Here is a 27,737-nt window from a genome sequence, read left to right on the forward strand (position 1 = left end):
CTTCTTGCCTGGGGGTGGACTATGCCAGAGGTAGAGTGAGTGGTAAACAGCCATAGTGTGAAAGTTATTCAGAACTAGCAATTCCAGGCCATGTTTAAGAAAAGCATTTCTGTTTCAGGTAGTCGGGAATCTGCCTTTGTTTACGCCGTCTCCTCAGCGGGAGTTGTGTTTGCCATCACCAGGGCCTGTAGCCAAGGAGAATTAAAATCCTGTTCCTGTGATCCAAAGAAGAAGGGAACGGCCAAGGACAGCAAGGGAAATTTCGACTGGGGTGGCTGCAGTGATAACATTGACTATGGGATCAAATTTGCCCGAGCATTTGTGGATGCCAAGGAAAGGAAAGGAAAGGATGCCAGAGCCCTGATGAACCTTCACAACAACAGAGCCGGCAGGAAGGTATGGACAGCAATGGTGCTCATTTTATAGACTGCATGGCCTTATAAATCACTTAAGCTGAGCTTATCTTAAGCTTTCCTAGAGTTGGTAAAATGCCGTACAGTCCCAACTTCCCACTGCCCCCCACCCCACGCCCCACCACCCAGCTGTATATTCTAAAGAATACCATGGACGGGTTGAAATGTCTCCACCCGCACTCCACCTTCCTTCCCACAGCTGAGCTGGAGTCCACCCATTGCATTTCGCATTGTGTAGAGTCCAGTGTCTTATGGCCCCTCTGGATACTCTATCATCTAGACAGAAGATATAATCTATGGGTGAGGATAGTGCTTCATCCCACATACCAATGGGGCACTGAATGCTTGTGTCTGAGGGAATCAAGACCCAGAGCATCTTCTCTCAAACTCATCATGAAAGCAACTCACCAGGCATGGCTTGTTGACTTCTAGATTCAGGGATGTTCTTTTTAGAAACAGACCCAACTCTCATTCATAAAAGCCCCACCTTGTCATTTCTGGGCCTGGATGAGTAAGCAGAACAGGGAAAGGCATATCCCAAAGGGATGCTCTGACTCCTTATCCTCTAGTGCTGACTAACTTCCTGGACTATGGGTATCCAGTCATTATTCACCTCCTAACCCCTATTTGTCAGATGAATGAAGAGGCCCTTGGGCGCTCAAGGTCATATGGAGAGTCTGTAGAAAAGTCTATTAGAACTCAGGTTTCAGCTTCTAGCCCAGGGGTACTTTGGCCCAGGATTAAACCATTTCGGAGCCAGTGTTCAGATCTATTGATGTACCGTTTCTTTGTTTCTTTCTGCATGTGACATGACCAGAATAACTAGAGAATCTGAATGATGCACATTATCTCTTTCTTCGTGTAAGAAACACAAACTGGCTACGTTAATCAAATATTTGGTCAGAACCATTCTAGAATAATTGAATTGCCAATGAGAAGAGATAACCATAATTTGTCTTTTATCAACACAAAATAAAAATGTGCTTGACGTTAATATATAAAGAAAGATCAGCATAAAATTGAAAGGTCCCCAGGAGGGCTTTAATAGAAAAAAGAATTGAAAAGAATGCAGATCTGTTTGGATGAAAACCCTTTTATTAGGCTCATGGAAAGAACAAATCTCATTTAAAGGAAGTTGGAAGGAAAGTCTTGCTTAACACATGGAATGAAATGAGTGTGACCTGAGCTGTTTACAAATAGTACCTTTCTTGAACTTTAAATATCAACATTCCTTATTTTCATGAATGTATGAACTTATAGTGACTACTGCCAAGAATATAGACTATGGTTGTGCAATCCTACAACTATTAGTAATTACTGTTTGTGCAGTGGTCTAGATTAAAAAAATTTTACATTGACCTCTGTTTTGACATTGATACCACATGTATAAGTTATAAAGTGTGGTGTCTTTGATAGGACTGTGCTGCTAATTGTTCAAGCAGGGTGTATACTTAGATCTCTCGAACCTTTTGCGAAGGTAAAGGCATATGGTCATACCCTGTAACCAAAAGAATGTTGACTTATCAAAATAAATGTTAATTTTTCTTAATAGGCCATTAGGTTTTGAATGTTTCACCTCCTCAAGACGATAGATCTTAGCTATTAAATTGTAAGCCCTGATTCAACATGACTTTTAATATAAATCACATGATTCTTCACTGTGTAGAGGTGAACAGCTGTCAGGCCTCAGATATTCTCCTGCCTACTCTGCAAAACTTAGGAGGCTACTTTTGATTGGAATAAAAGTGCACACACTGACTTTTTAAAATGTGGCTTTAATTAATGGTGGGTGGGCAGACTTTTTCAAGGAGATGCATGATGTCAGTGAATATGAACTTTAATGAGAGTAAATGTATTGAGATAAACATGCGTCTCTAATTCTCTTCTTGCGGTCATTAGACCCCCAGTCTCTACTCCCCCTTCCTACCAGCAGAAGGTCTGTGGAATCAAAATGAGAACAGGCTGGGCTTGTGTTTGAAGGCAGGCTTCCTGAGCTAAGCCTCCAACTGGCCTGGTTCTAGAAAATTCCAGCCTCTCAGACCAGATAGCAACATCGGTTCCTTTTGTGAGCTTTTCAGTGTTTCCCAGATTGTCCAATACGAACATCTTCTACCTTTTAAAATGTGGGTCGAGGAACCAATACATTTTATTTAAAAGAGAAAACATCTATTCCAAGGTTATGTTTAGCCAACACTACAAAGTGAATTCAACATTGCCATACACAACAGGCCTTCATTTTCCCCTAGTATTTGAACAGCTGAATTCATTTATGATAGCAGCTGGTTAGAGCACCCTCATGTGTCTCTGTACTGTAATATCATTTCAGATCCTCTATTCTGGGATATCATTTTATTTTAGTCACAGCTTCAGAATTTATAACGATGGTTTTTTCCTTCACGTTTACTTGAAAATTCATCCCTGGTCAAGTCCAGTTTTCTACCTCTAAGATTATTGTTAAATTCTAAAACAAGAAACTACCTTGTTCAAAACCAACATTCTGTCAAGACAGAAGTTCCAGTTTCTCTCAACAGTCTAAGTCTAAAGATGCCATGCCATGAAAACTTCTAAATTATATTTTGATACACAAATAACAAGAAAAAGTTACTTAGTCAATATCCATCATTTGTTCCCTTTCATAGGCTTGAAAAGAGCTTTTACATTAGTCTACTCTTTAGAAACAGTCATATATAATCACAACTAGATCACAACTAGATGAAACAATTGCAGCCTCTTTGACTTTTCTAAGAGAACCTGTATCAGAATAATACATGTATCCAATCAAATCCTGCCCTTTAATCACTGGAAATTTGCATGATAATAATTCCATAAAAATACTTTCCCCCAAAGTTTTCTTACTACAGCAAAAATAAAAAGAATATGGGATTTGAAATCAGATCCACCTTAGCTTTAATCTTGCAATACCACTGGCTTTGCTGACTGAAATTCACTTTTTCTCATATGTAAAGAGTATTCCATGGTGCCACGGAAAACCAGAATAAGGCAAACAGCACAGAACCTTACATGCAGTGGTGTGCAGTAAAAGTTCATTCCTTTGTCTTTAGTGAAGTGAAGGTCATCTGTAACATTAGTAATAGAGCCAGATACAAATCCAATATGAGCCATTATTTAGGATTCAGTCCGATTGCTCCATGAGTCCATAGACTCCTCCTTGGTACAAACATGCTAATAAACAGGCATGTACTATTTTCTAGTTTACAAAATACTATCAAATGTTTTGTAATTGGATCTTCCAAAAATGCCGTAGGAATATAAACAAGCATTATTCCTTTCAGAGGACAGGGTGGGCCTTCGCTGATGCAGTGACTAATGAGAGTCACACAATCATAAGCACAGGGCTTGGGGTACAAACCCAGTTGTGTTCACCCTTATGTCCTTGTGTACCTTCCCATGCTGTCTCTGTTGAGCATTTCTGAGAAAATGTATTTTAAAAAGAGCAGCAGCTGCCCTTGAAGGTGGCATAATGATGATATTCTTCCCTTTGTGTATGTCTTTATGTCACAAGTATTCCAAAATGAATTTGTATTACTTTTTTAACAACAGGGGAAAAGTGGTTTTAAATGCCAAAAACATAACTGCTAGTCATTGTCAGCATGCCTGAAGCAACTTAGCCTTATTTGGTGGATTCAGAAAACTTCAACTAATGGCACTACAGGTCTGAGAGCAGCTAAGTGCTATTGGACTAAGTGTAGTTCAACGGATAATTAAGGAATAACTCTGGGAAAGATGGAGTTTTGAGTACTAAGTCATATGTGGAAAAGAATAAGAGAAAGAAGCTCCTGGCCACAAGAAATGAAGTTTTCATCAGGGGGACAAGTGAGACAAAGTCACAGGGCAAGCTCGGGAAGTTCCAGGCCGGGGGCATAATAGAAAAATCAGCCAAAGGGCCAGTTAGCCAGAGGAGAGAAAGGTTGTGTCACAAAAGAACTGGGTGTTTGAGCTGGAGATAAAGATTTCCCATGGTTGAGAGAGGGAAAATGCTTTCCAGGATGAAGGAACTATACGGCCAAGAAAGATACTGGAGCAGAAAGAACATCAAAGTTGAGGAATGACAAGAGCTCTAGGGTGGAGTTCATAACTGAGAGTTAATAGGGGCTGAGGCTGCAAATTTGAGTCTGCCAGATCTCAGCCTCCAACCCCATGCAGAGAGATTTGGAGGTCTTGGGAAAGCAACAGGAAGGCATAGGACAATGGGGGAGAAATTAAATATTTAAGTTCCACTTTCATGCATTCTTAATTTGTCTGGAGTCCCCTTTGAAAGAGTGAAAGATTTCAAAGTTCAGATGTTCTGGAATGTGTTTGAATTAATGCCTTAAAAAGCAGATTAGGAAAATTCTAAGAAATTCTTACTTCCCGGAGTTTATCCTCAGCCTTAAATATACATCTAAGGGCTGATGTACATACTACGCTTCCTGATGTATACTAATAAAAAATTAGGATGTGACAACTGTGTTGATATTTATATTTTTAATGTAATCTTTACATTACTATTGACTATCCATTAGGAGTTCTTAGCTATTGATGGCATCTTGACTGAGGCAGTATGGAAGTTGGGACTCTGGAATCAGAATATTGGCTGTAATACTTGAGCATGACTTTAGACAGGTTACCTAAAGAGGATTTCCATATAAAATAAAATGTATACACTAGGTTTTAAGCAGGACTAGAAGGCCTTACTCTCCATATTTTGCATATGAAGAGACAAGGCCAAAAGGGTGGCTGCAATTAGCAAATAAAGTGAATTTACTTACTAGCTGAGATCATCTGAAATTCAAACTTAACTCAGCATCCTATATTTTACATGGGAGAAGTTTGGAGGGTAGAGGGATCCAGAGTTTCTAGTTCCATGCCCAGCCCAAACCCGTGCCTCTCAAGGTCAGTGTTGTGTCCTTTCCCCTGAGCTTGGCCCACAAAAGCAGATACTTCTAAGTTCTGCCTACAGGAAACATGTCCAAAGTCAAAAGAAATGGATATTTTCCAAGACATAAGCACAGCCTTATAGGCAAGTAAATCTTGGGCCTAATAAAACTTTGAAGATATCACTTCCTGTGATGACCCTTAAGATAAATAATTAATAATTGGTCTGAACCAAGAGAACTGGACATGATTAAAAACAAACCACATTATCAAAAAGTAAGCAATATCAATAGAAAATGATAAAACCAAACTGAATTACAAAGCCAGATTGTTTTAACCTCGTATTCATCTAAACTCTCCTTTAAATAATCTTGAACATCCTTATGAGGCACAAATCCCACTTAAAAGATATTTGTTTTCTAATTAGTCTTAGTTTGTAGAATTAAATGCATTTAAAAAAGGTAGATCAGTTCCATCAACCCCAGCCCTGCCTTCTTGGACCTAAAAATAGTATGTGCTTGATACTATAGATCTTTATAGAGCATATGAATCAAAAACTAACCAGAATTAAAGACCTAAAGCAGAGAATAACTCTTCACAAAATTGCTACAGTTCCATGTAAAGTTCTATTATTCATAGAAATTTTTTTAGACTGGCCTCATTAGTCAATAAGAATTATTATATATATGGTTAGTCAACGGTAATGTTCTTGAATTCCTCAAATATAAATTCCACACCTTATATTTCCTAGCTAAGCCCACCCACAGTTAGTGTTTTTGAAGAATGACAGTGCTCAAGACAGTTAATAAATGATTGCATATGCAAATTAACTGCACAGGTTGCTAATAAATATCCCTTGTTTTCCTGGTCCCAGAGCAGGTATATTTGAAAGATATAAGTTGGTCTGATTTTCACTAACTCTCATCTTAGAGATGTGGACCTGTCAAAAAGACTTAATTGCTAATAAATGTACTTGACTTTAAGCCAGCATCTGAAAATTAAATGTTTTAATGTGTGTTTCCCTCAGGAAAACTGATATAAGACCAGAAATATACTAGTTGCTTTGTGGCATACACCCAACTAAAAAGTGAAGTCCTAACACTTTGAATGCCCCAGTTTAACTAAGTAATTTAGTTAAAACATAGCATAAAGGAGCTAAAATAAATTCTAAATTGAATTTCTAAGGCAAGGTCAATAGTTAAGTTGGCATATATTTCACACAGTATAGGGTTGATTGCCCTTGATAGGAAGAGATATCTTGTAAAGAAGTTGCACAAAGACACCCTGGGGTTACTTGGGCTCCATTTTCAGAAAAGCTGACTTAAGAGACCAAAACTTCATTCTCCTTGGGAGAAGTCTGTCTTTCTAACTGGAAAATAATTCTTTGTAGACTATAGTTAGATATACAAACACTACATGTAAAAACCTTTATAAAACTCACTGAACCGAGAGAACATGAACCCCTAGGGGATGGAGTGGCAAACCCCAGTATGAGAAACACCGGCAGAGTGATTTGGGGCATGGACTTGGTGGCAGACACAGTTTGGGTACATCCTAACTCAGCCACACTGCCTGTAGGACCTAGGGCAAGATCCTCAGCTTTGAGGTATCTCAATATCTTCATCTGTAAAGTAAGTGGGGTAAAAATAGTATATACCTTACATGCTTGTGTGGATTAAATAAGACAGTGAATATGAAGTGTTTGTGTAGATTAAGTAAGCAGTGAGTATAAAGTGCTTAGCATGGTTTGACATATGGTAAGACCCTAACGGATGTTCTGCTTCATTATTATGCTCTGACAGTAAGTTGGGCAAATAAATATAAAATAGAGTTGTTCTAGCTCACTCAATGCATGTATCACCTTCTTCTATAGCTTAAAAAAATAGGCTTTTGTCTCTTTGGTACAGAATGCTAATATTTAGAAGTTTCTTAAGTTCTAAGAGTAGAAAATAGCCTCTGCGGGGGCACCTGGGTGGCTCAGTCAGTTAAGTGTCTGACTTTGGCTTCAGCTCAGGTCATGATCTCATGGTTCACAAGTTTGAGCCTTGTGTTGGGCTCTGTGCTGACAGCTCAGAGCCTGGAGCCTGCTTTGGATTCTGTCTCTCTCTTTTGCTCCTCTTCCGCTCACACTCTGTCTCTGTCTCAAAAATAAACAAACAGTAAAAAAAAAATTAAAAAAAAGAAAATAGCCTCTGCAAACCAAAGGCTTAGACAAATACTCAAAATTAGACATTTAAGGGCCACATAAAGAATCTGCTAAGTAAGATTTTAGCACTGAAGCAATTATGAGCCTATTGAAGATTTTTTTGAGAAAAGTTATCTGGTAAGCTAAAAAAATGGTTTCTATGAGGCTAAACACCGAAAGAGTGCTGCTGTCCTTAGGAGTCAAATTTATTTTTTTTTTAAGTAGTCATGTCAAATGAGTAAGTATTTCTTCACCAGATGCCACAGAATAAAAATGAGATGGGATCAAGTGAATGGTGAGGGGAGAGGGGTTGATGCAGACCCTGCTGGCCAGTTTGGTGACATGAAAAGCCACGAGGACCATGAGAAGGCGCAAGAGGAGGTAGAGAAGACTGAATCTTGACAGCAACCTTTAAGCAGCAGCCATTAAGAATCGAAGAAGGAAGCACAAGGGATCCTTTAGTCGTCCTTAGGAAAGATTCAAGACAAGAGAAAACAAGACCTGTGTCATGATTCTGTTTTTAGAAGAAGCTTTCACCATCACACACTGGAGAGAGATAGCAAGTCATTGTAACCAATTCTTTCTAGTGTTCCTTCTTCCTGCTATGAAACAATACTTGCTCAAACAAAAGTAAATGGAGCAGTTAAATATCTATGGAAAATGGGGAAATCCCCCACCCCCCACCCCACAGTCCTCATCTCCTTCCAGATATTTCAGTGCAGACTCAAGGCTGTGGACAGGACATAAAGTATCTCACATCTTTCTCCCGAAACCTCAGTAAAATTATAGCAATGGGATAAAAATGGTTTAAATCAACAATAAAGAGAATGATCAAAGAAATGAGAGATCCAAAGAAATTTCTGGAAAGTGGGAAGCAAATGAAGAAGTTGTAACTGATGAAGAAGGTTGGAGAAGCCACAGTATAGGAGAGTAAAAGCAGATGGGAAGGGGGGGAAGAAAAAGCAGATGGGGCAATAGCCAAAGTGGGAGCCAAGATGCCCTGAGAAAAATTTGAATACTAATAAGCACAGGAGAGAAGCATGGTACTGAAAATGGGGAGTAACTGAAAAACACATAGGTGGAATAACAAACCCCATCCCCTCCCTCCACCCATGAGCACAACTCCTGGAAGTCTGGCTTAACCTCCCAGGCTTTGCAGAGTTAGTCTCCAGCATAACAGCCAGTGTCCTACAGACTCACCAGAAAGTCAACCTCTCTGGCCCACAAACTCCACCCATATAACCAGAATTCCTAAACACCTTTTTATGATGTCATTCTTAAATATGAAAAGACTGTCCAAGGATTACCATATATTTGATTAAATTCAGCAGCATGAAAGAAAAAGATAAAAAATTGCAGGAAAAATGACCTCATGAAGAAAACACAATAATTCAGGGATGAGAAGAGAACTTTTTAAAAGCCTAATTAGTCACCTCATAAATATTTATGAAAACATTAACATCCATAAACTACAAGAATGGATGCTTTGAAAAAGTGACAAATAGAAAATAGGAAAGAATGTGGAAAAGATAGTCAAAGAAACCTCCCCAGAAATTACAATGAGAAGCCCAGGAAAAGATTATGGAGATTCCTCAGAAAACTAACAATAGATCTTCCATATGATCCAGGTATTTCATGGCTAGGTATTTATCTGAAGAATATTAGAAGACTAATTTGAACAACTGTCTGCACCCTATGTTCATCACAGCATTATTTACAATAGCCACGATCTAGAAGCAGCCACAGTCACCATCAATGGATGAATGGATAAATAGTATGTGGTATATATACACAGTGGAACACTACTCAGCCATAAAGAATGTAATCCTGCCATTTGTGACAACACAGATAGATCTTGAGGGTATTATACTAAGTGAAGTCAGACTGAGAAAGACAAATATCATACAGATTTCATTCTTATGTGGAATCTAAAAAAACAAAATGAACCAACAAAACAGTACAAAACAAACTCATAGATTGAGAACAGATTGTTGGTTACTTGAGGGGAAGGGGGGTTGAGCAGTGGGTGAATTGGGTGAAGGGGGTCAACTATAGAATGGATGGTAACTAGACTTTTGGTGGTGATCACTTTATAATGTATACAGATGTCAAATTATGTACATCTGGAACTTGTATAATGTTATATACCAATTTTGCCTCAAAAATAAATAAATAAATAAATAAAATAAGAAAAAGAAAAAAGAAGCCCAAAAGACAAATGGAGTTTAAGGGAATCCATAAAGAATACCCATCATTCCCACTTGAATTTGGAACCAATTGAAAAATGGATCAGGAAGGTGGATAGGTAGAATAAAAATGTCTGTTGCTCTACTGAAAAAAAGCTGCACTAGGGGATGTAGCTTTAAAGCTTAGAAATACTTCCTAGAATTCCACCCCTGAAATGGACAGACTTACTCACCCTGTCACAGGCTGCCCGATGGAGCCCCTGCAGGGATCCCCTTGCTGGAGGGCAGGAACTGATCATAACTCATCTTCTCCACAGGCTGGCAGATACCCAATTAGCAGCAACTCAGGCACACAAGCCCTGTCCTTCCTCTAAACCCACCAAATGGACAAGTTACTACTCCCTTGGAGAGAAATCAGTAAGGGAATGGAGAGAGCCAGGAGTGTTGCTTTAATGGAATTTCTTTCTCAAGAAGCCAGAAAGTATTAAAAATATAAGAGAGAAAATATAAGGCATAACAGATTAACTCAGAAAGCTCAGCAGCTGACTAATTAGAATGTCATAAAGAAACTCAAAAGATTTGAGGGGAGGAAAATATTAAGAGAAAGTCTCAGTGCTGAAGGACATGAGTTTCCAGAGTGAAAAGGCCCACTAAGAGCTGAGCAGGATTAATTTTTTTTCAAATCCTAAATACCATGGTGATATTTCAGAACACCCAGGATAAAGGAAAGTATCTGGAGACTTCCATGTAGAAAAAAATACAAAGTGAAATGAAAACAAAAGTCACTTGCCAAAGAATCAGCCAGACATCAGACTTCCCATCTGCACCACTAGATGCCAGAGCCCGTGGAGGAATACTTTCACAGTTTTGAGGGAAAATTATTTTCAACCCAGAATTCTATACCCAGCCAAACTCTTCGTCTAGTAAGAAAGCTGAATAAAGACGTTTTAGACACACAAGAGTTCAGACAACATATCCCCCATGCACCCCGAAGGAGTTACTCAAGAAGTTGCTGCAAAGAGAAGGAATAAACCAGAAAAGAGTGAATGTGGCATCAGCAAGGTAGTGTGTCCAGACTGGGAAGGCATGATGTTGGGTCTCAGCTGTGTAACCAGTCCAGGTTGGAAGATGATGGAAGATTGCAAAGACCCCAGGAAATGAGAGAAGTGGTAGGAAAGATGGAAAGACTGTGGGAGTGCAAAACAAATGAAATTGGTAGCAAGTAAAATGGGAAAACCACAAACTTCACCCCAGTAACATTCTTTGGCACAGAGGCTGTGATACTGGACTAGACATTAGGACCTGCTGTGCTGGCATGGTCCTTGGATGCGTTGTCAACAGTATCACCTAAATGTTGACTGTTTTCAATTTTTAGAATCAACGTCTAGACACATTGTGGGAGACAAGCAGAGTCACAGAACAGGACTTTACTGCTCTCATCTTTGTCCCTATAAAAGGACGGGCAATGCTGATGGAGACTGGGAAGCAGAAGGGGAGGAGGGAAGAGGGACTGCATTATCCTCAGATGAGACAGCACCTTTTGGAACAAGAACAGGTGTAAGTTTGCTCCTTGAAGTTGCCTAGATCACCAGAACTGCGATACAACCATGTTGAGAGGTGAGGTGAGGGAAGTGAGGACTAGGTTAAATTCCCAACCACCGTAAGAAGTCTCTTAGGAAATATACCATGTTAGTCAGTAGGTTCACAGTCACACACGGGGCTGCCACATTCAGTTGTGCCAACACTGCACTGCACCCCTCCAGAGGGCTCTGTTCACCTCGTGGTTACTGTAGTAGATTTGTTTAGTTATTATGACAATTTTCTGGCAGATGTCTATCAAATGTCTTGAAGATGGGATGCCTGTTTTGATTTCTCCCTAAGTCAGGGGTCCGCTCACAGAGAACTGTTTGTATAAGCATTTAGGTAACCACCAGAAGGCTAAGCACAGAAATCATTTCGAATGACCATCTCTGGGGTTGTGCTGGGCTGTCAGAAAAAGTGGGAGTGAGGAGAAGGGTACAACAGAAGGTTTCTGCTATTTTACCCCCGATCTTTCCTGGACTATCTGATATTTTTATTTTTAAAAATTTTTTTTTTCAACGTTTATTTATTTTTGGGACAGAGAGAGACAGAGCATGAACGGGGGAGGGGCAGAGAGAGAGGGAGACACAGAATCGGAAACAGGCTCCAGGCTCTGAGCCATCAGCCCAGAGCCCGACGCGGGGCTCGAACTCACGGACCGCGAGATCGTGACCTGAGCGAAGTCGGACGCTCAACCGACTGAGCCACCCAGGCGCCCCTGATATTTTTAAAGCATGTGCCCATATTTCTTTAATTAAAAATTCTGAAAGTCATAATTTAAAAGCAAACAAACACAAAAAGCCCAGACAGTCTGGCAGCCCCTGGGATGTCTCCAGGTCCCCTGCTTTGCCTACTCCCTCTGCCACACAGGTAAGTCTGCAGCTGCTCTCCTCCTGAGGGCCCTGTGGGGAGCCCACCAGCCCCTCCCCCCTCCCCTCACCAGCATGTCCCCTCAGGCAGGCTCCTCCACTGCCGCATGGTCCTCAAAAGCACTTGGCTTTTACTCCACCCCCATCTTTGATTCCCTCCAAAATAGCATGAGCACAAATTGTTTCCTGTGGCCATTTCTTCCCGGAGACTAGAATGCTTTGGAGACAGGTTAGGACACAAATCCTAATTCAATAGTCAGCTCTGCCTGTTCCTAGAAATATAATGCGGCTCTCTGCCACGGGAGTGTCTCACCTGCACCGGCCCTCGGTGGGCCCCAGGACGGGACGCTGGGGCAGTGCTGCTTCTTCCCTCCTCCAGGACATTCCTGGCTTGGACGTGATTTGGGATTCACAGTTCTCCACCGTGGCCTCACATTAGAAGCACCTGAGACCCTTGTAACCTCGAGGCCGGGGGCCCACCCCCCGCTAGGTTCTGTTTTATTCTGCCCAGGGAGGGGCCAGTCTGGGCGCTGGAAGCCATCCCCAGGTGATTTTAATGCCTAGCCACAATGAGAAGCGCTGCTCTGCTCTCTCCAGATGCCAGGGAGCAATCCCCAGATTCCTGTTGTTTTACTCTGCAGACTTCAGTACAGAGCTTGACCCCCCTTTTTTTAAGTTAAAGTATAATTAACACACAATGTTATATCAGTTTCAAGTGTACAACATATTGATGCAACAATTCTATACATTACTCACTGTTAGTGTGGTTAGCACCTGTCACCATACAACGTTATTACGATATTATCGATTATACTCCCCATGCTATACTTTTCACTTCCATGACTTATAACTGGAAGTTTGTACCTCTTAACCCCCTTTACCTATCAAAGAGTTTGACTCTGTTTTTCCCTCTCTTTCCAGACCATGCAACCCCTCAGACTGCAGCCAGATTGTAAAAGAACATGTGTTCCCTTCTTTCTCTGTGTATGCATCCATATGCAGGCCTTTAAAAAGTGGATCATACCACATATGCAATTATTTCTGCAATTTATTTTTGTCACTTGGCTTCCTTTCATTCTGTAATACTGATCTGCCTCATTATTCAAAGACCACATAATATTCCATTATTAAGCATGTACCATAATTTGCTTAACCATTTTCCTGTTGACGTCATTTGGGCTTTTTTCCTAATATTTTGCTATTGCTGAGTATGCTGCAATGAACATCCATATGGGTATGTATCCTTTAAAGTTTGCGCAAATATTTTCAGAGTGGAATCACGGAGGTCAAAGGATACATAAATTTAAAATTTTGACAGGTGTTGCAAAAATGCTTTCCATTTATGAATTTACTCTTCCACCAACAGTTTGTTAAGGCATTTCCCCCTGGAACTCTTACGAATACCAAATATTACCAAGTTTTGTACTATTTGTTAATCTGATGGGCAAAAAAAAAGTATTGCCTTCTTTTAGTTTGCATTTCTCTGATACTGGTGAAGTTGAACATCATATGTATTTTTCTTGGGACTTTCTATTTTTTCTGTGGATTGCCTGTCAAATAGATTTTTGATGACTATTAGTTTGGAAGGTGCAATATAATACCTCCTACTTAATCTCTCTACCTCCTTTTTCTCCATTATGCAGATAATCTTATCTAGCCAATTCTTAAGTTATTCAAAAGAATGGAGGGAAACAGTATGCATAATGCAACATTTGAGAAAAGAACAATGCAAGTTATATAGGATTTTAAATGTTTTTAGAAAGAGTGTAGATCTGGGAATGAGACATTGACTCACCCCCTAGTTCTGCCTCTGTCTATCTGGGTAACTCTGGGGATTTTACTTTCCTCAATGAGCCCTGGTTTTCATAATTATAGAATGGGAATAATAACCTATTTTGCCTAATTGTGGTAATTAGATAAGATAATGTGTGTGAACCACCTGTCACAGATCCTGGCCTATAAAACAGTAGAGGAATAAGTGGCTATTGTTACAGTGTTCTTATAACAACATTTGATTATGGGACTTCTTTTAAACTAGGAAGTTCCTGAACTCACTGAGTTTCTCAGTCCCATTCCTTATTCTTACATCAGCTACTCTATAAATCAGGCCACCGTGGCTTAGCTCCCCTTCCCTCTGCCTCTCTGAGCAGAGTGTTGTCCCCTTCAAAGTTAAGAGTTTGAATTTCAAGTCTGCAAACCCAGAGGTGGAGGTGGCCCCGATCTGTGACTGAGCCCTGAACAGGCTGTGTGTTAAGAGTGGGGCCTATGGGGCGCCTGGGTGGCGCAGTCGGCTAAGCGTCCGACTTCAGCCAGGTCACGATCTCGCAGTCCGTGAGTTCGAGCCCCGCGTCAGGCTCTGGGCTGATGGCTCAGAGCCTGGAGCCTGTTTCCGATTCTGTGTCTCCCTCTCTCTCTGCCCCTCCCCCGTTCATGCTCTGTCTCTCTCTGTCCCCCCCCCCCCCAAAAAAAAAAAAAAAGATTGGGGCCTGGAGGTGTAAGCAAACCCAGCATTAGAGAAGGTCTCACTTACCCCCAAGGTTAACTGTCAGATGGAGCCTGTGATTCATACACAGTCAAAAACTGACCATGGTTCCAGTTGAAATACTTTCAGTTGTAAGTAACAGCCCCTGGGGGCACAAACTTAATATCTTGGATCACAAGAAGGACAGAGACAGGGCAGGGCCAAGGTGGGTTCATTAAAGCAGCTCAGCGACATCCTCCACACCCAGTTCTTCCCACCGTCTTCCAATACCACCACCACCAGCTTGTTGCTGGTCCTGTGTTGGCTGCATCGTGTCTCAAAGGGACTGCTGCAGAAAACTGCATCTGGAGACAGAGAAAAGCAGCTTCTCCTCCTGTGTCTCTTTTAAAGAGTAAAGAAATCTTTCTCACAAGTCTGCCTACAGATTCCTCCTAACATCATACTGGCCCAAACTGAATCAGTAACAGCACAATGAAATTACTATTACTGATTTGGGCCGCTCTGGGTCAGAGACAGGCCTGGCCGGTTCTGAAGCACGTGGCTGCCCAACACTTGAACAAAACTTATGATGGAAGAGGGGAATGTCTATTGCACATGATGATGATGATGATCAACAGTGTGTACCACTGCTGTGTGTATTTTTAAGGATTCATAAGATGTGTAAAATCCAACTTTCAATTAATATGCAAATGCTTCAGTTAATCATCTAAAATAACAACTTCAAAGTTTGTAACCTGGAAGTTTATCAGTACAAAGGAAGGGCAGTAATAGTTCCTGTCATTTTTAGAGCTAAGAGTGTTATTTATGAGTAAATAACACAGTTTTAAAAGGAATAATCTTTGAAGAATGAACATTCAATTCCCAAGCACTTGGCACGGAGTGAGTATTATATGGCACTACTGAGATAGTGGGTCTCATGCTTGGACAGGTGAGACCCAAATGGGGCAGTCAGGGGCCAAGGTGACCCTCGTAGGGTTGTGTCTGTGGTGGAGGCCTGCTGTCCAGGTCACCCAGTGAACCACATACCAAACACCTGGAATATAGATATGGGGGTAGGGAGGCACATGGTGGGAGTGTAGTTCCAGAAAAGGAGTTCATTCTATGACATCCCTTAAATACCCCCGGATCCCTGTGACCCAGAGGGCCAACCTGATGACACTCCCCCTGCTCACTTCTCTGTCTTTGCCCTTCAAGGCCAGCTCATGCTGAAGAGGACAGGTTTCAAATGTAACAGGGCACGTTCCACCATCAGGGGCAAAGCGGGAAACATGGGATGCTGAGGACCCAACTGGGAAGGGTGTGAGTGAAGTCACAACCATAGAGCCACCATGATGTCTTGGTTCCTTCAGCTCTAGAATGCTTTTTTGGGGCTGACTTTCTTGAATGAAGAACCTTTCTACACACGTGGTTAGAAAAGAAACAATCTGTGAAAGAGGCAAAACCAGGTTGGGCAAAGTTACCCAGGTGAGACCCTGGAGAGGCAGCCTGGAATGCTGTTGTCTGTGTGTGTGTTTGGGGTGGGGAAGGGTCAGCAAGTGTACTGCAGGGAGCTCCCCCTGGGATGTGTGCTGGAGCCACCAACCCACATCCCACACCCAGACCAATTATACTGGAATCTCGGGAAGTAGGCAGGGCAGGACTGAAACTACCACATCCAAGTTCTTGGAAATATTTCTCTCAGTGTGTTACCCTTAGAATGTTGTTCATAGTACCACCTTGGATAATGTCATCAAGGGAGTTCACTGCCCCCTCTGCCTATGCCTTCCACCCCGAGATGCTGTCTTGGGGATGCAAATAAGAGAGGATGGGAGCCCTCAGTTGGCTGGTTTCTCCCTCTCTGCTCCAAGACTGAGCCAAGGAGCAACCACATGGTTTTAGTGAGACCTCTAAGGCTGGCCACCTACACTGCCCTTCTGTGTTATCACGTTGTTTTGGGCATCTGATGGGGGAAGCCCCTACTCATCAGTCATGATCTCCCATGAGCAACAAAATGCTCTCTCAATATAATAATAATTTGGAAAAGTGATTGATTGAGCAAGAGATGAGTTCTGTAAGGGGGGGAATGACAATGGTTAAAGTAGTGAATCATAAGAAAAAGGGAACACAGGAAGGTTTTTAGTCAGAAAACATACTCTGAGAAAATATTTTGGGGAAATCCATTCATTTGTACATCCATAGTCTGGGTTTGCACCTGCCATTCCACACCCAGGCCTAGCAATGTGGGCCAGTCATCTTACTTCCCTGATCCCTAGTTTCCTCACTTGTGAAATGGGAACAGTGGTAGCTCAGGATGGCTCTGAGGACCATGGGTGCTCATGACCTTCTTCACTCAGCCGAGCCAAGGAGAGATGTGCCAGGGCCACCTAACACTCACAAAATTGCGTTGGGGCTGGCACAGGTCTGCTGGCTAATCCCAAGACCAAAACAGAAATGTCCCTGGGTGGTTCCAGGGTCCACCAGAGCCCTTCCCTGTCCACAGGCTTACAGCCTATTCATGGAGGCCATCCAGGCCATCCAAGCCAGCTGAGACAGGCTTGTCCCATGTGCCTTTGTTTCCCTTCTACAAAAAACAAAAAACAAACAAACAAACAAAACAGAGCAAGCTCAGCCCTGTCATCTAAGCTGAATACTTTGGCCAGACCTGAGTGACACTCTCCCAAATTTAATGGCATTCTCAGGGCCACTGGCTGGATTTCCAGTGTACCCTGGCTCTGTCCTATACCAGCTGTGGAACTTTAGGCAGGTGCTTTTATGTCCCTCATAGTTGCTCTTCCATCATCTGCAAAATAAATATGGTAGCATGGGATTGTGTGAAGGTTCAGGTCACTGAGATAGAGTGGAGAAAGCATTCGCGCGATGCCTGGAACATGGATAGGACCCTGCAAATGGTAACAGTCACTACTATTGGCTTACTGAAAGAAGCAGGCTTAGCAATTACTGAGTAATACTATATATTTTTAATATAATAAAGCCATATTTATTTAGAAAGGAACTCTAATTCATTCTCTCGCTTGTCAAACTGGCCCTGTACCCTATAAAATTCAAATTGGTGAGGTTCTTGTTATACCGATAGCCAAATAGGGTTCACAGTCAGGCAAGCCCCCTGCCCCGATTCTCCCCAGTACCCCACCTACCGTAGTCAGGGGGTGTGGCTGAAGCTACCACCATCTCCCAGTCCTGAGCCCCAGGATCCTGTGTCATCAGAGTCACTTCTGCATTGCTCCGAGGTAAGGAGTTTGTAGCTTGTGTCAGGAGCTTGAGTCCGCCTGCACTGAACTTGCCCATCTCTTCCGGCAGGCGGTAAAGCGGTTCTTGAAACAAGAATGCAAGTGTCACGGAGTGAGTGGCTCGTGTACTCTGAGGACGTGCTGGCTGGCCATGGCTGACTTCAGAAAAACGGGCGATTACCTCTGGAGGAAGTACAACGGGGCCATCCAGGTCGTCATGAACCAGGATGGCACTGGTTTCACTGTGGCTAACAAGAGGTTTAAGAAGCCAACAAAAAATGACCTTGTGTATTTTGAGAATTCTCCAGACTATTGTATCAGGGACCGAGATGCAGGTAAGTTCAACGCACATTATTCACGGTACCTAATTCTTTCACAATCAATACTCCACAATTTAAATGCAGTTCTGTATTTCAGCCTGACAGTTCTGTAAGTGCAGCTTGATGCCTTCAGATTCAAAGTTCGTGTTCTTATAAGTCATATTTAAAGTGCACAGAGAGCTTTCCTAAGCAGCTGGAGAAATGGGTTGATAATGTGCAGGTTCTGGAGGAATGTGAACCCAAGAAAGTACATGGCAAAGAGTCAAAATATGTAGATTAGCAAGATTCTTCGGCCTTGACAAAACTCTAACTGGTCGACTAACGACCCTGTACAGCAACCCAGCATCTTTCCTGTGATCTGGGAGCCAAGAAGAGTAGAGCTATGTAAGGTACCTTCCCCCTCACAAATACCACCTCTGTGACTCTGGAAGAGGGGTCCAGGGCTTTAAAGTTAGCTTGCTTTGGGGGCACCTGGGTGGCTCAGTCAGTTGATCATCTAACTCTTGATTTTGGCTCAGCCCATGATCTCACGGTCGTGAGATCGAGCCTCACTTTGAGCTCCACACTGGGTACAAGCCTGCTTAAGGTTCTCTCTCCTTTCCCTCTTCCCCTCCACTGCTTGCACTCACATGCTTGAGATCTCTCTCTCTCTCTCTCTCTCTGAAAAAAAAAATTAAATAAATTAAATAAAGTTAGCCTGTTTTGAAATCTGCCATACTTCTCCCTCTCTCGCTCTTTCCAATATGCTGAGAAGTTGCCAAATACTAGAAAGCAAAAATTCATCCCACTGGCCTGGCTGTCAGTGGACAGTGGAAGAGAGCTGTGTAAGAGGCATTTTATTCATTTAAGCCACACCCTTCCCTTGCAGAGGGCACCTTCTCTGTCTTGAACTCATTCAAAGAGCAGCTCCGTCAAACTCAACATAGCTGTTCCCACCATTGTGGTTTTATGCGCCTGCTGGTCTCTGCCTTTCACTTCTCCTGGGCAACACTGAGCTCCAGGCTTAGAACAGTCTTTGCAAAGACTCTGATACAAAATAAGAATGAGTACAAGTCTCAGTGGATAGGAGGAGATAGAAGCCCACAGCCAACTCTGGCTCAAGCCAAATTCTCAGACTTAGTAGAAAGCAAGGGAATTCATTATCAGGAAAAACATCCTTGAATTTAAATTCTGAGTTTGTTTTTGAATCCAAAGCAATTGCAAAGGAACCAGTAAAACAGTGTAGATGGCAGCCAGCTCCTAACAGTAGAGTGACCAAGAGGCACAATTACCAGGGAATGTCACAGGAAGTACAGAACTTCTCCTTTGTCCCTGAGTGGCTGAATTTCTTCCTGGTTTGATGAGCACGTTCTTTACAGCATTTGGGCGGGTTTGTACATGCAGCCTATGGATTAACAAGTACCTAGCGCAAGGACCAGATGCTGTGCCCTGCTGCATTCCTGACATGCTTTGGGACCTCTAACAAGTCAGCCTACCTGTCAGGCTAAAGTTTCAGCCAAATCATCACAAAACCTATACTTTGATACTGGATTGTCCCAGAGGTCTGGCTCTCCTCTGCCAGTAACTAGCTGTTTAACCTCAGGCTCCTCGGACAGGACATGGGGATGATGACATCTTGATCACTTTAGGAATTACAATGGATTGACTCCCGTGTGCCAGGTACTGGGCTAAGATCATTGCACACATGGTCTTATTTAATCCTTAGAGCCGCCCTATGACATCAGTGCATTGGAACCAGTTACTGAGAAAAAAAAAAAGAGGGTGGCTCCTGGTTGATCAACACTAACCAAGAACCAAATTCACATCTTAGCTTTTGAAATCAGATAAGCAGCCTTGAATATCATTGTCCCAATTGTACTGACGAGAAAAGTGAATGACTAGCTCAAGATCTCACTGGTCTTGGAGGGGATAGATGTCTGGCTGTCGGACCCCATGGCCTGTACACCTGACCCTGACATTCACAACTCGTCACTAACTATCTCTATAAAGGTGCTACAAAGCAGAACCCTCATTTCAAATGTATGAAGACCTGCTTCCCCAAGAAATCTTTTCTGGGTTTTTGGATTGAAGTAGTTTGCACAGTGAAGCAAACGGTTTATTATGCTTGATGACCACTTGACTGTCTCATGCATATTATGAAATAAAGACCTTACTTTGTCTTCCCCACAGAGGAGATTCTGAATCTATTCCCTGATGCCTCTGCAGGATACTGTTATTCTTCCACACTTTGCTTTTTCTGCTCCCAGTATTAGAACACTATTGTTTCTTGATCCTAAAATAGCAAACTCATCTGTAGTACCTGCCATTCACTAGCACTTGATCTGCATTCTGTCATTGATTCTCACAAAGAATCTATAAGTGGGTATGTTATTATCCCATTTTATAGGAGAAAAAACTGAAGCTCTGACAGACAGGTTATGGAATTTGTTCAAAAACTCTTGGTTGGTCAAGAAGCAGAGCAGGGGCTTGAATCAGAGTCTATCCACCCTTTTAACCATTTCACTCTGCCTCCAGATGCATCAGCCACAAGGCAGCCCATGGCAGGTGCTGACTTTCTAAGGGAAGTTTTATAATTTACTCACTCTCAATTTATTTCTATTCTATTTTAGGCTCATTTGAGCTTATCTCATTTTTATCTTAAAAAGTTGTGAATTTGGTTCTTGTTGGTGTTGATTAACCTGGAGTCACCCTAGTTGTTGTTGTTGTTGTTGTTGTTGTTGTTGTTCTTCTTCTTCTTCTTCTTCTTCTTCTTCTTCTTCTTCTTCTTCTTCTTCTTCTTCTTCTTCTTCTTTTTAAGTAGCCAGTTTCAATGTATCAGATTGGATCAGATTTCCATTAAGATCCCTAGATTTGGGGCATCTGGGTGGCTCAGTCAGTTAAGTGTCCAACTCTTGGTTTTGGTTCAGGTCATGATCTCCCAGTTGGTGAGATCAAGCCCTGCATTGGGCTCTGTGCTGACAGCATGAATCCTGCTTGGGATTCTGTCTCTCCCTCTCTCTCTGCCCCTCCCCCACATGCATTCTCTCTCTCTCTCTCTCTCTCTCTCTCAAAATATATAAAATAAACTTCAAAAAAGCTTTCAAATATTCTTTCCTTTGAAAAAAGAAAGATTCCTTGAGCTATACTTGATGCCCTTTTATAACTGAACCTAAGAAAATGCCAAAGTTATCCATATAAATTTTGCCATATTTCTTTTTAATTCTGTTGACCATCAGGTGGCTGTTTTAATAAAAAGACCATTCTGGTGTTGGCCATCACGTAGACAAAAGTTCTGACTGAAAGAGTATAGTTTTCATTGTTCATACTTGAATTCACATATGAATAGCCACCTGTATGAGATGCAGATTTTCCCTGAGAAAGTCTGCTTCAACTCACACAGCTGCTGGGAGTCTTGTCCTTGCCTGTGTAACCTATGGCTTTCTAAAAATTAAGCTTTATCCTGGCCATTTTCTCCTAGAAACTCACATAGTATACACTCTAGAAAATTAGTCAAAACAGTTGTCAAAGTGTGTGGTTCAGAATCGTTCTGGAACAGCCTCTAACCTCTGCCCACAGAGGCAGGGAGATGTGATAGAGCTGAGACCTACTAGAAGGGGGAGATTCCTGCCTGTACCTCACAGTGGCATTCCTTCTCTGAGCTGTGCTCCCTTGTCTTGAGAGGAAGGTGTTGGGGGTTACAGGGCTAACATCCTGTCAGTCTATATTAAAGAAGCCCCCAGAATGTGCCACATTGCTGAGTGAGCACATCACTAAGGGACTCTCTTCCCTTCGCTAGAATCATTCCACCTAAGAAAGAGCCTGTTTTCTGGTAAATGGAACTCCCACATGTTTGAAATGGGTTTCCTTTACATGTATCCAGGCTCTCAAATACGTCAGAATTTGCAGTAAAATTTAAAGCAAATAATTTTTTTCATTTCTCTGTTAAGATTAGCATTAACCTTTCCCTAGATTACATCTCATACCACTCAGTCTGCTTTGTTGTAGCCATATTGTTTTATTTTGCTTTTTTAAAATATCATACACATTTAATATTTAACTTATTGGGCACCTTCCACTTCTCAGCACTGGAAAACCCATGGTGGTGAGCACATTGAATATTGCCAAGTAATAGATGCCTGTAACTGACTGACTTCACTCCTGCCAACCAGCGCCTGCTTCCTGTTCAGATCAACTCATGTGACTGACATGAGCCACTTCTTCTGTCAGTTTGGTTTTGTGGAATGGATGAAGTCTATAGGCACTATTTTCCAAAGTGAGGGTCTCTTCAGAAAACTATTAAATCAGAATCTCAGGGGACTGCTGCTGAGATTCTATATGCATTTCAAACTTAAGCACATTAAAATGGGAAGTCCATGTTTTAGGCGGTCCATGGTTCCTTATTTTTTCATAAGTATGAGGTAAGAAGAAATCCCGGGAGACATTATATTCTTTGGAATACCTACTCTCTTACAAAGGAAAAAAATTCCTTATTTAAGGAGCTCTAGATAAGTGTCACACAAAAATATCTCCAGCCTGGGCTTGCCCAGTACAAGAGGGTGTTTGTTCTTCCACATGGAGGCCCTGCATTTTCAGGAAACTTCTTTCACTGTGAGTAAGCACATTAAAATGATTTCAGCCATCTAAGCTTTCATAGAAATTAGCTGGACAGAAATGATCAAGTAGGCCCTTTAGTGAAGTCCTAAAAGAATGATACCAAGCCTAGTGAATTTCGATGAGAAATGCAGAAGGTGAGTCAAGACCCCGGGGTACTCCTGGTGAGGACAGACCCAGACCCCAGGGGGAGAAGGGTGATGGGAACATGAGTTCCTATGAGAGTCAGGCCTATGCTACATACCTTCTGGGCATTTTCTCTGAATCTTCAGAGCAGTTACCCCAATTTATGGAGAAGGGAATGAAGGCTCAGAAAAGCTACTTAACTTGCCCAAGACTGTGTGAACTGTAAGCAGTAAAGAAAACAAAATAAATAAAAATCAAAAGTCCATACTTTTCTCATTATATCTACACTTTACCTCCTGAAATTTGGGGAGGAGACCTAGCGAGAAGGGAGACCTGTGTACTAAAGAGGCAGTGTGAGGAAACCTAATGGGACAAGGGGCCATTGTAGAGAGGTAGACAGGGGTCAGACTGAAGCTTCCCTTGTGTTTGGCTCAGGTTGCCTCGAGGTCCCTTCCAATCACAAGCCCTTCAAGTTTCCAAGAGTGTTAAATATCCTTAATTGTTCCCCCCCCAAAATGATAAGTTCAAAAACCAATTAAGGAAGATATTCTTAGGACAACAACAACAAAAGACATTTTCCCCCAGCCTTCAGTTGAACAAAGGGAGTGCTCTGATGTTTGACTGGAAAGACTGCTCAGATTCCAGGAGTACGTACAACGGTGTGATATGGTGCATATGACATTATGCAGGCCACGTTGGAGGTGAGATCTAGGAAGCGGGGCTTTCGGGGATGGCTGTTCTAGCGGTTGTGTGGTTATCTGCTCTGGTTATTGCCCCAGGCGTCTGCAAATCAAAGGAGTCCTCAAGTTAGAGATAGTCCATCTCTGAGGAATGCCGTTGTCCTCTCCAGAGAAGCGGTTGCACCTAATCACAGGCCACTTTCACCCGTTATGACGTAAAAACCCTGACCTGGGCCAGAGGTCACCCTGAGGTCTCCTGTCCGACTGTAGGAAACAAGCAACCCTCCACCACTCCTCAAGTTCAAAAAACAGAGTTCAACGGTTGTATAACCTGTTGTCCACGGAAAGCCCGATAGATGGCTGACAGCTGCAGGCCTGGAGTGGTGCAAATGCTAAGGTATCACTGTTTTTTTCTGCACAAATCATATTTGGCAAACAGCTTGGAACCCTTGGGAACACAATCCCAACCACGATTTACAGAGATTCACCGATCCAGATATGCCCTGTGGTGGGGCCTGGTTTGCTGAACCTCTCAGATTGTGACCTGACTGAAAACAAGGGAACAGCGTGTCAGCCGGTAGGAATGCATGGACCTTATTTTGATATTAAATGCGCAATTCCTACAGGACCTCCTAGGTCCCTCATTGCTTCATGGATCAAATATGTATTGAGCCCCTTCTGTACGCCAGACACTATGATAAGCCTTTGGAATGCGAAGACGAGGAAGCCAGACTCGGTGCTTGGCCTCACAGGCCTTCACAGGCCCCCTGGTCTCTGTAGATGAGCCAGGTGGTGGGCACGCAATAGGACGCAGGCCAGGTGTGGGGGTCCTCAAGCCCAGACAGGAAGGTGGCGCTTTCTTGGTTTCTGTCCACACTCCGTTGCTCTATTACTAGGACTTACTGTACATTTGTAATTTGGAAAATTAAAGAATAGGTTATTTAGCCCTTTCAGCAGTGAGATTTCATTTAGAAATTCATGAATTGATATCTTAAAAGTGCTAAGACAACTAAACCAGGAGAGAATGAAATGAACAATGTATTGGTGAGGCTTATGAGTCACCATGTTCATAGGCAATTGTTGATTATGTTGTATGATTAATATTAATTACCATCCAGAGGACCATCCTTTCAAATTCTTAGTGGCATGTAACACAATTAGCCTGCCCCCCCTTCCCGAAACACAGTCTCCCGATTTTCCTCCTGCCCCAAGAGCTGGTCTCCCCAATTTCAGTTGCTAGTGTCTCTTCTACTTGTAAATTTGGAAGGATTTTGGAAGGAGATCTTCAGGACCCAGGCAGGCCCTCTTCACTTCTCCATCTGCACTTTGTCCCTGAGTGGCCTCCTCTTTTACAATGGCTTTAACTGCATCTCAGGCCTCATCTAGGTCCTACCCCCTGCTCGACAGCACCTCTCAGGTTGCCCACATTGCTAGCAACCTGATTCTATTAAGTGAACGCTTGATTTTTCCCACTCCCAAAACCTATTTTCCTCAAGCTTCCTCTTCTCAGAAAATAGCAGAGCCATCCACTCCATTGGCCAAGCCATAAACCTGCAAGTCATTTGCTACCCTACTTTCTCACTTGCATAGTGGCCCATCACCAGGTCCTCCTCAAATGTATCGAGGATCTATCTCAGAAAGCCTTGTTCCTTCTTTTAAAAAAATTTTAACGTTTATTTATTTATTTTGAGAGAGAAAGAGCGAGTGGGGGAGGAGGAGAGAGAGAGGGAGAGAATACCAAGCAGATTCCACACTGTCAGCATGCAGCCTGATGTGGGGCTCGAACCCACGAACTGCAAGATCATGACCTGAGCTGAAACCAAGAGTTGGACACTTAGCTGACTGAGTCACCCAGGTGCCCCAGAAAGCCTTGTTCCTTGACTCATAGCATATACCAGGAGTTTTAGTTAATTTATTTAAATATTTGTTTGCTATCTGTCTGTCCCACTGGACTCTGATTCCATGATGGCAGGAACTATGTTCACCACTGGATCCTCAGCACACAGCATATAAACATGTGTTGAACTGAATTGAATGGCAAGTTATAAACAACTTAAAATATGCTCATCATGAGCTGAAATGAAGTCTTAGTTATGTTGGTGCAGCGTCATAGCTTAAATGACAGGTAAGTACTAAGCATTATAATCACCGATCACTGATTATAACACATGGCCTATGAAAATTCCCACTTAAACTGAACTGTTAAATGGAATTTTTCTCCTCATGTTAAAGTGCATTAGGGCACCATTTACAGAGCTCAAAATGTTGGCTGCCCATTTCCCTGGTGACATAAAAGTCTCAAATGCAGCAGTAGCCTGTATCGATTGCTTTTAGTTGCCACCAAATACTCTGTGTGGGGCCTTTTTCATTTACTACTATTAGTGGGATTACTCGTTAGTTTATCTGATTTAGTTGTTAATGTAAGCAAAAATACTTTTTACATCCAATATTTACTTTATGTTACAGGCATGATCTGTAAATCTGCATTACCGTTCAGAATATAGATGTGCTAGAATTATTAAACTTTTAGGATGCACTGAAAACGGGCCCGTATGTGAATTAACTGACAGTGGCAATCAGATTGAATTTGTGAAAACTGAAAAACAAAGCAGCAAACTTTTTTCAGAAAAAAAAGAAAATTTCAGAAAAAAAACCCACAAAAAATTTCATTTTCTATTTTGAAGTCTTCGACATAATTTGCACTAACAAAACATTTGTCAAATAGACGTGCTTTTTTGTAATAGAACAAAAATCATTGCCAATTACCATGTTAATATGCTACAAACAAAAGAGTGATGTTAAAGTATTTTTAAATAATATATTTGCTTCCGTCATGTAAGCTTTCCCCATGACACCTATTTTGTACTGGTGTGATCAATCCGTTCTTTAAATCTATGAAAATCCCATATTTCTAAGGAAAAATCCTGGCATTACACATCAGCAGACTTTCGTGCCACCTGTTGCCATTTTTACTGATTACTGACTGGGTAGCCGTGGGCAAATCAACTTCTTCAAGTTTCCTAAGATATGCAGTTCACCCAGAAACTCCCAAGGGTCCTATGATTCCATAAATGAATGAGTGAATTATTAATTAATTTCACTCTAAGTTTGCAGTACCAGAACTTGAACTTGATGCCACAGACTCCCTTAGGTTGTCATTTCGAATCTGTGAGATCTTTTAAAACGTTGTGATATTTTTTTGCGTGTTTTCTCTATATGCCAAGTGAGAACATGAGAGTGGAAAGCAGGCTGTTAGCTAGCTTACTCTTCCCATAGTGCCGGAGGGCTTGGTGACTGCTCCCTGGAGAAGTGTGCCCTCCTTCAGCAAGGAAAAGCTGATCTTAATTTCTAAGAAATTGTTTTTAATTTAATATTTAATGAATTGGGAATCTGTATGTGGATGGCTGAGTATTATGCCGTGTATAGAAGAAATATAAGATCTAACCTCTGTCCTGGGGGAGACAAGATGCATGAGAAATCATCAAATATTTCAAAACAGCATATGAGCCCTATTGTGTGACATGCAATATAAGGGCTTCAGAAGGGGGCCAGGAAGGAGGGAGCAGAAGCAGGGAGAACTCTGTGGAAGGTGCTGAAGTAGGCTTGAATCTCGAAGGATGGGAGGACCTCCCATCTAATGGAGTGAGGACAGGCCTGGACAGCAGATGAGAGTACCTCCTGTGAGGAAACAGTCTACACAGCTGTGACATCAGAAAGTCACTTCAATGGGACAGTGAGGAGGTGGCCTGATTATCAGGGGTCCAGGTAGGGGGCGGTGGGAAATAAACTTGGGTAGACTAGGTAGTGCCAGACATAGAAAGCCTTGAAGAGTCTGACCTTAACTTTAATTCCATGATAGGATTTGCTAATTTCACGGAACATGCTTTTTTTGCACCAGTTAACCTTTTCCTGCTTATTATACAAACGTTAAATAAAATCATCTGAGATAAGTGGAGATATTGTCTTTCCTAGTTTTAGTTTTGCAATTTTTACTGTGCGAGGGGCAAGCCGTGCATGTAGATGAATGTGCGGTCTCTAACATTTGCTCTAACATTCTTTTCTTCCCTCGATAAATCTGTGTCATTAATGACAACATGTAAGTCAACCAGAGGAGAAACAGCCGATTGGATGACGGGCTTAAGTGAATCTTGCTTTATGTCCTAATGGTCAACATATGGGCTTCTGTCAGCCTGGAGTGGCAGG

The 27,737-nt window shown here is 42.0% G+C and overlaps 1 protein-coding gene across 1 annotated transcript in view; it reads left to right on the forward strand.

Moving 5' to 3' along the window:
* WNT2 (Wnt family member 2) overlaps nucleotides 1-27,737 on the forward strand; it is a 48,659-nt gene that overhangs the window by 8,018 nt on the left and 12,904 nt on the right. The window contains exons 3-4 of the mRNA XM_086691802.1: nucleotides 119-396; nucleotides 17,889-18,153. Of these exons, the coding sequence (XP_086547928.1) occupies nucleotides 119-396; nucleotides 17,889-18,153 (543 nt within the window). The remainder of the gene's footprint in view (nucleotides 1-118; nucleotides 397-17,888; nucleotides 18,154-27,737) is intronic.

The sequence above is a fragment of the Puma concolor genome, chromosome A2 (assembly GCF_028749965.1).
Source record: "Puma concolor isolate L17-30 chromosome A2, mPumCon1.1.hap2, whole genome shotgun sequence".
Taxonomy (NCBI): domain Eukaryota; kingdom Metazoa; phylum Chordata; class Mammalia; order Carnivora; family Felidae; genus Puma; species Puma concolor.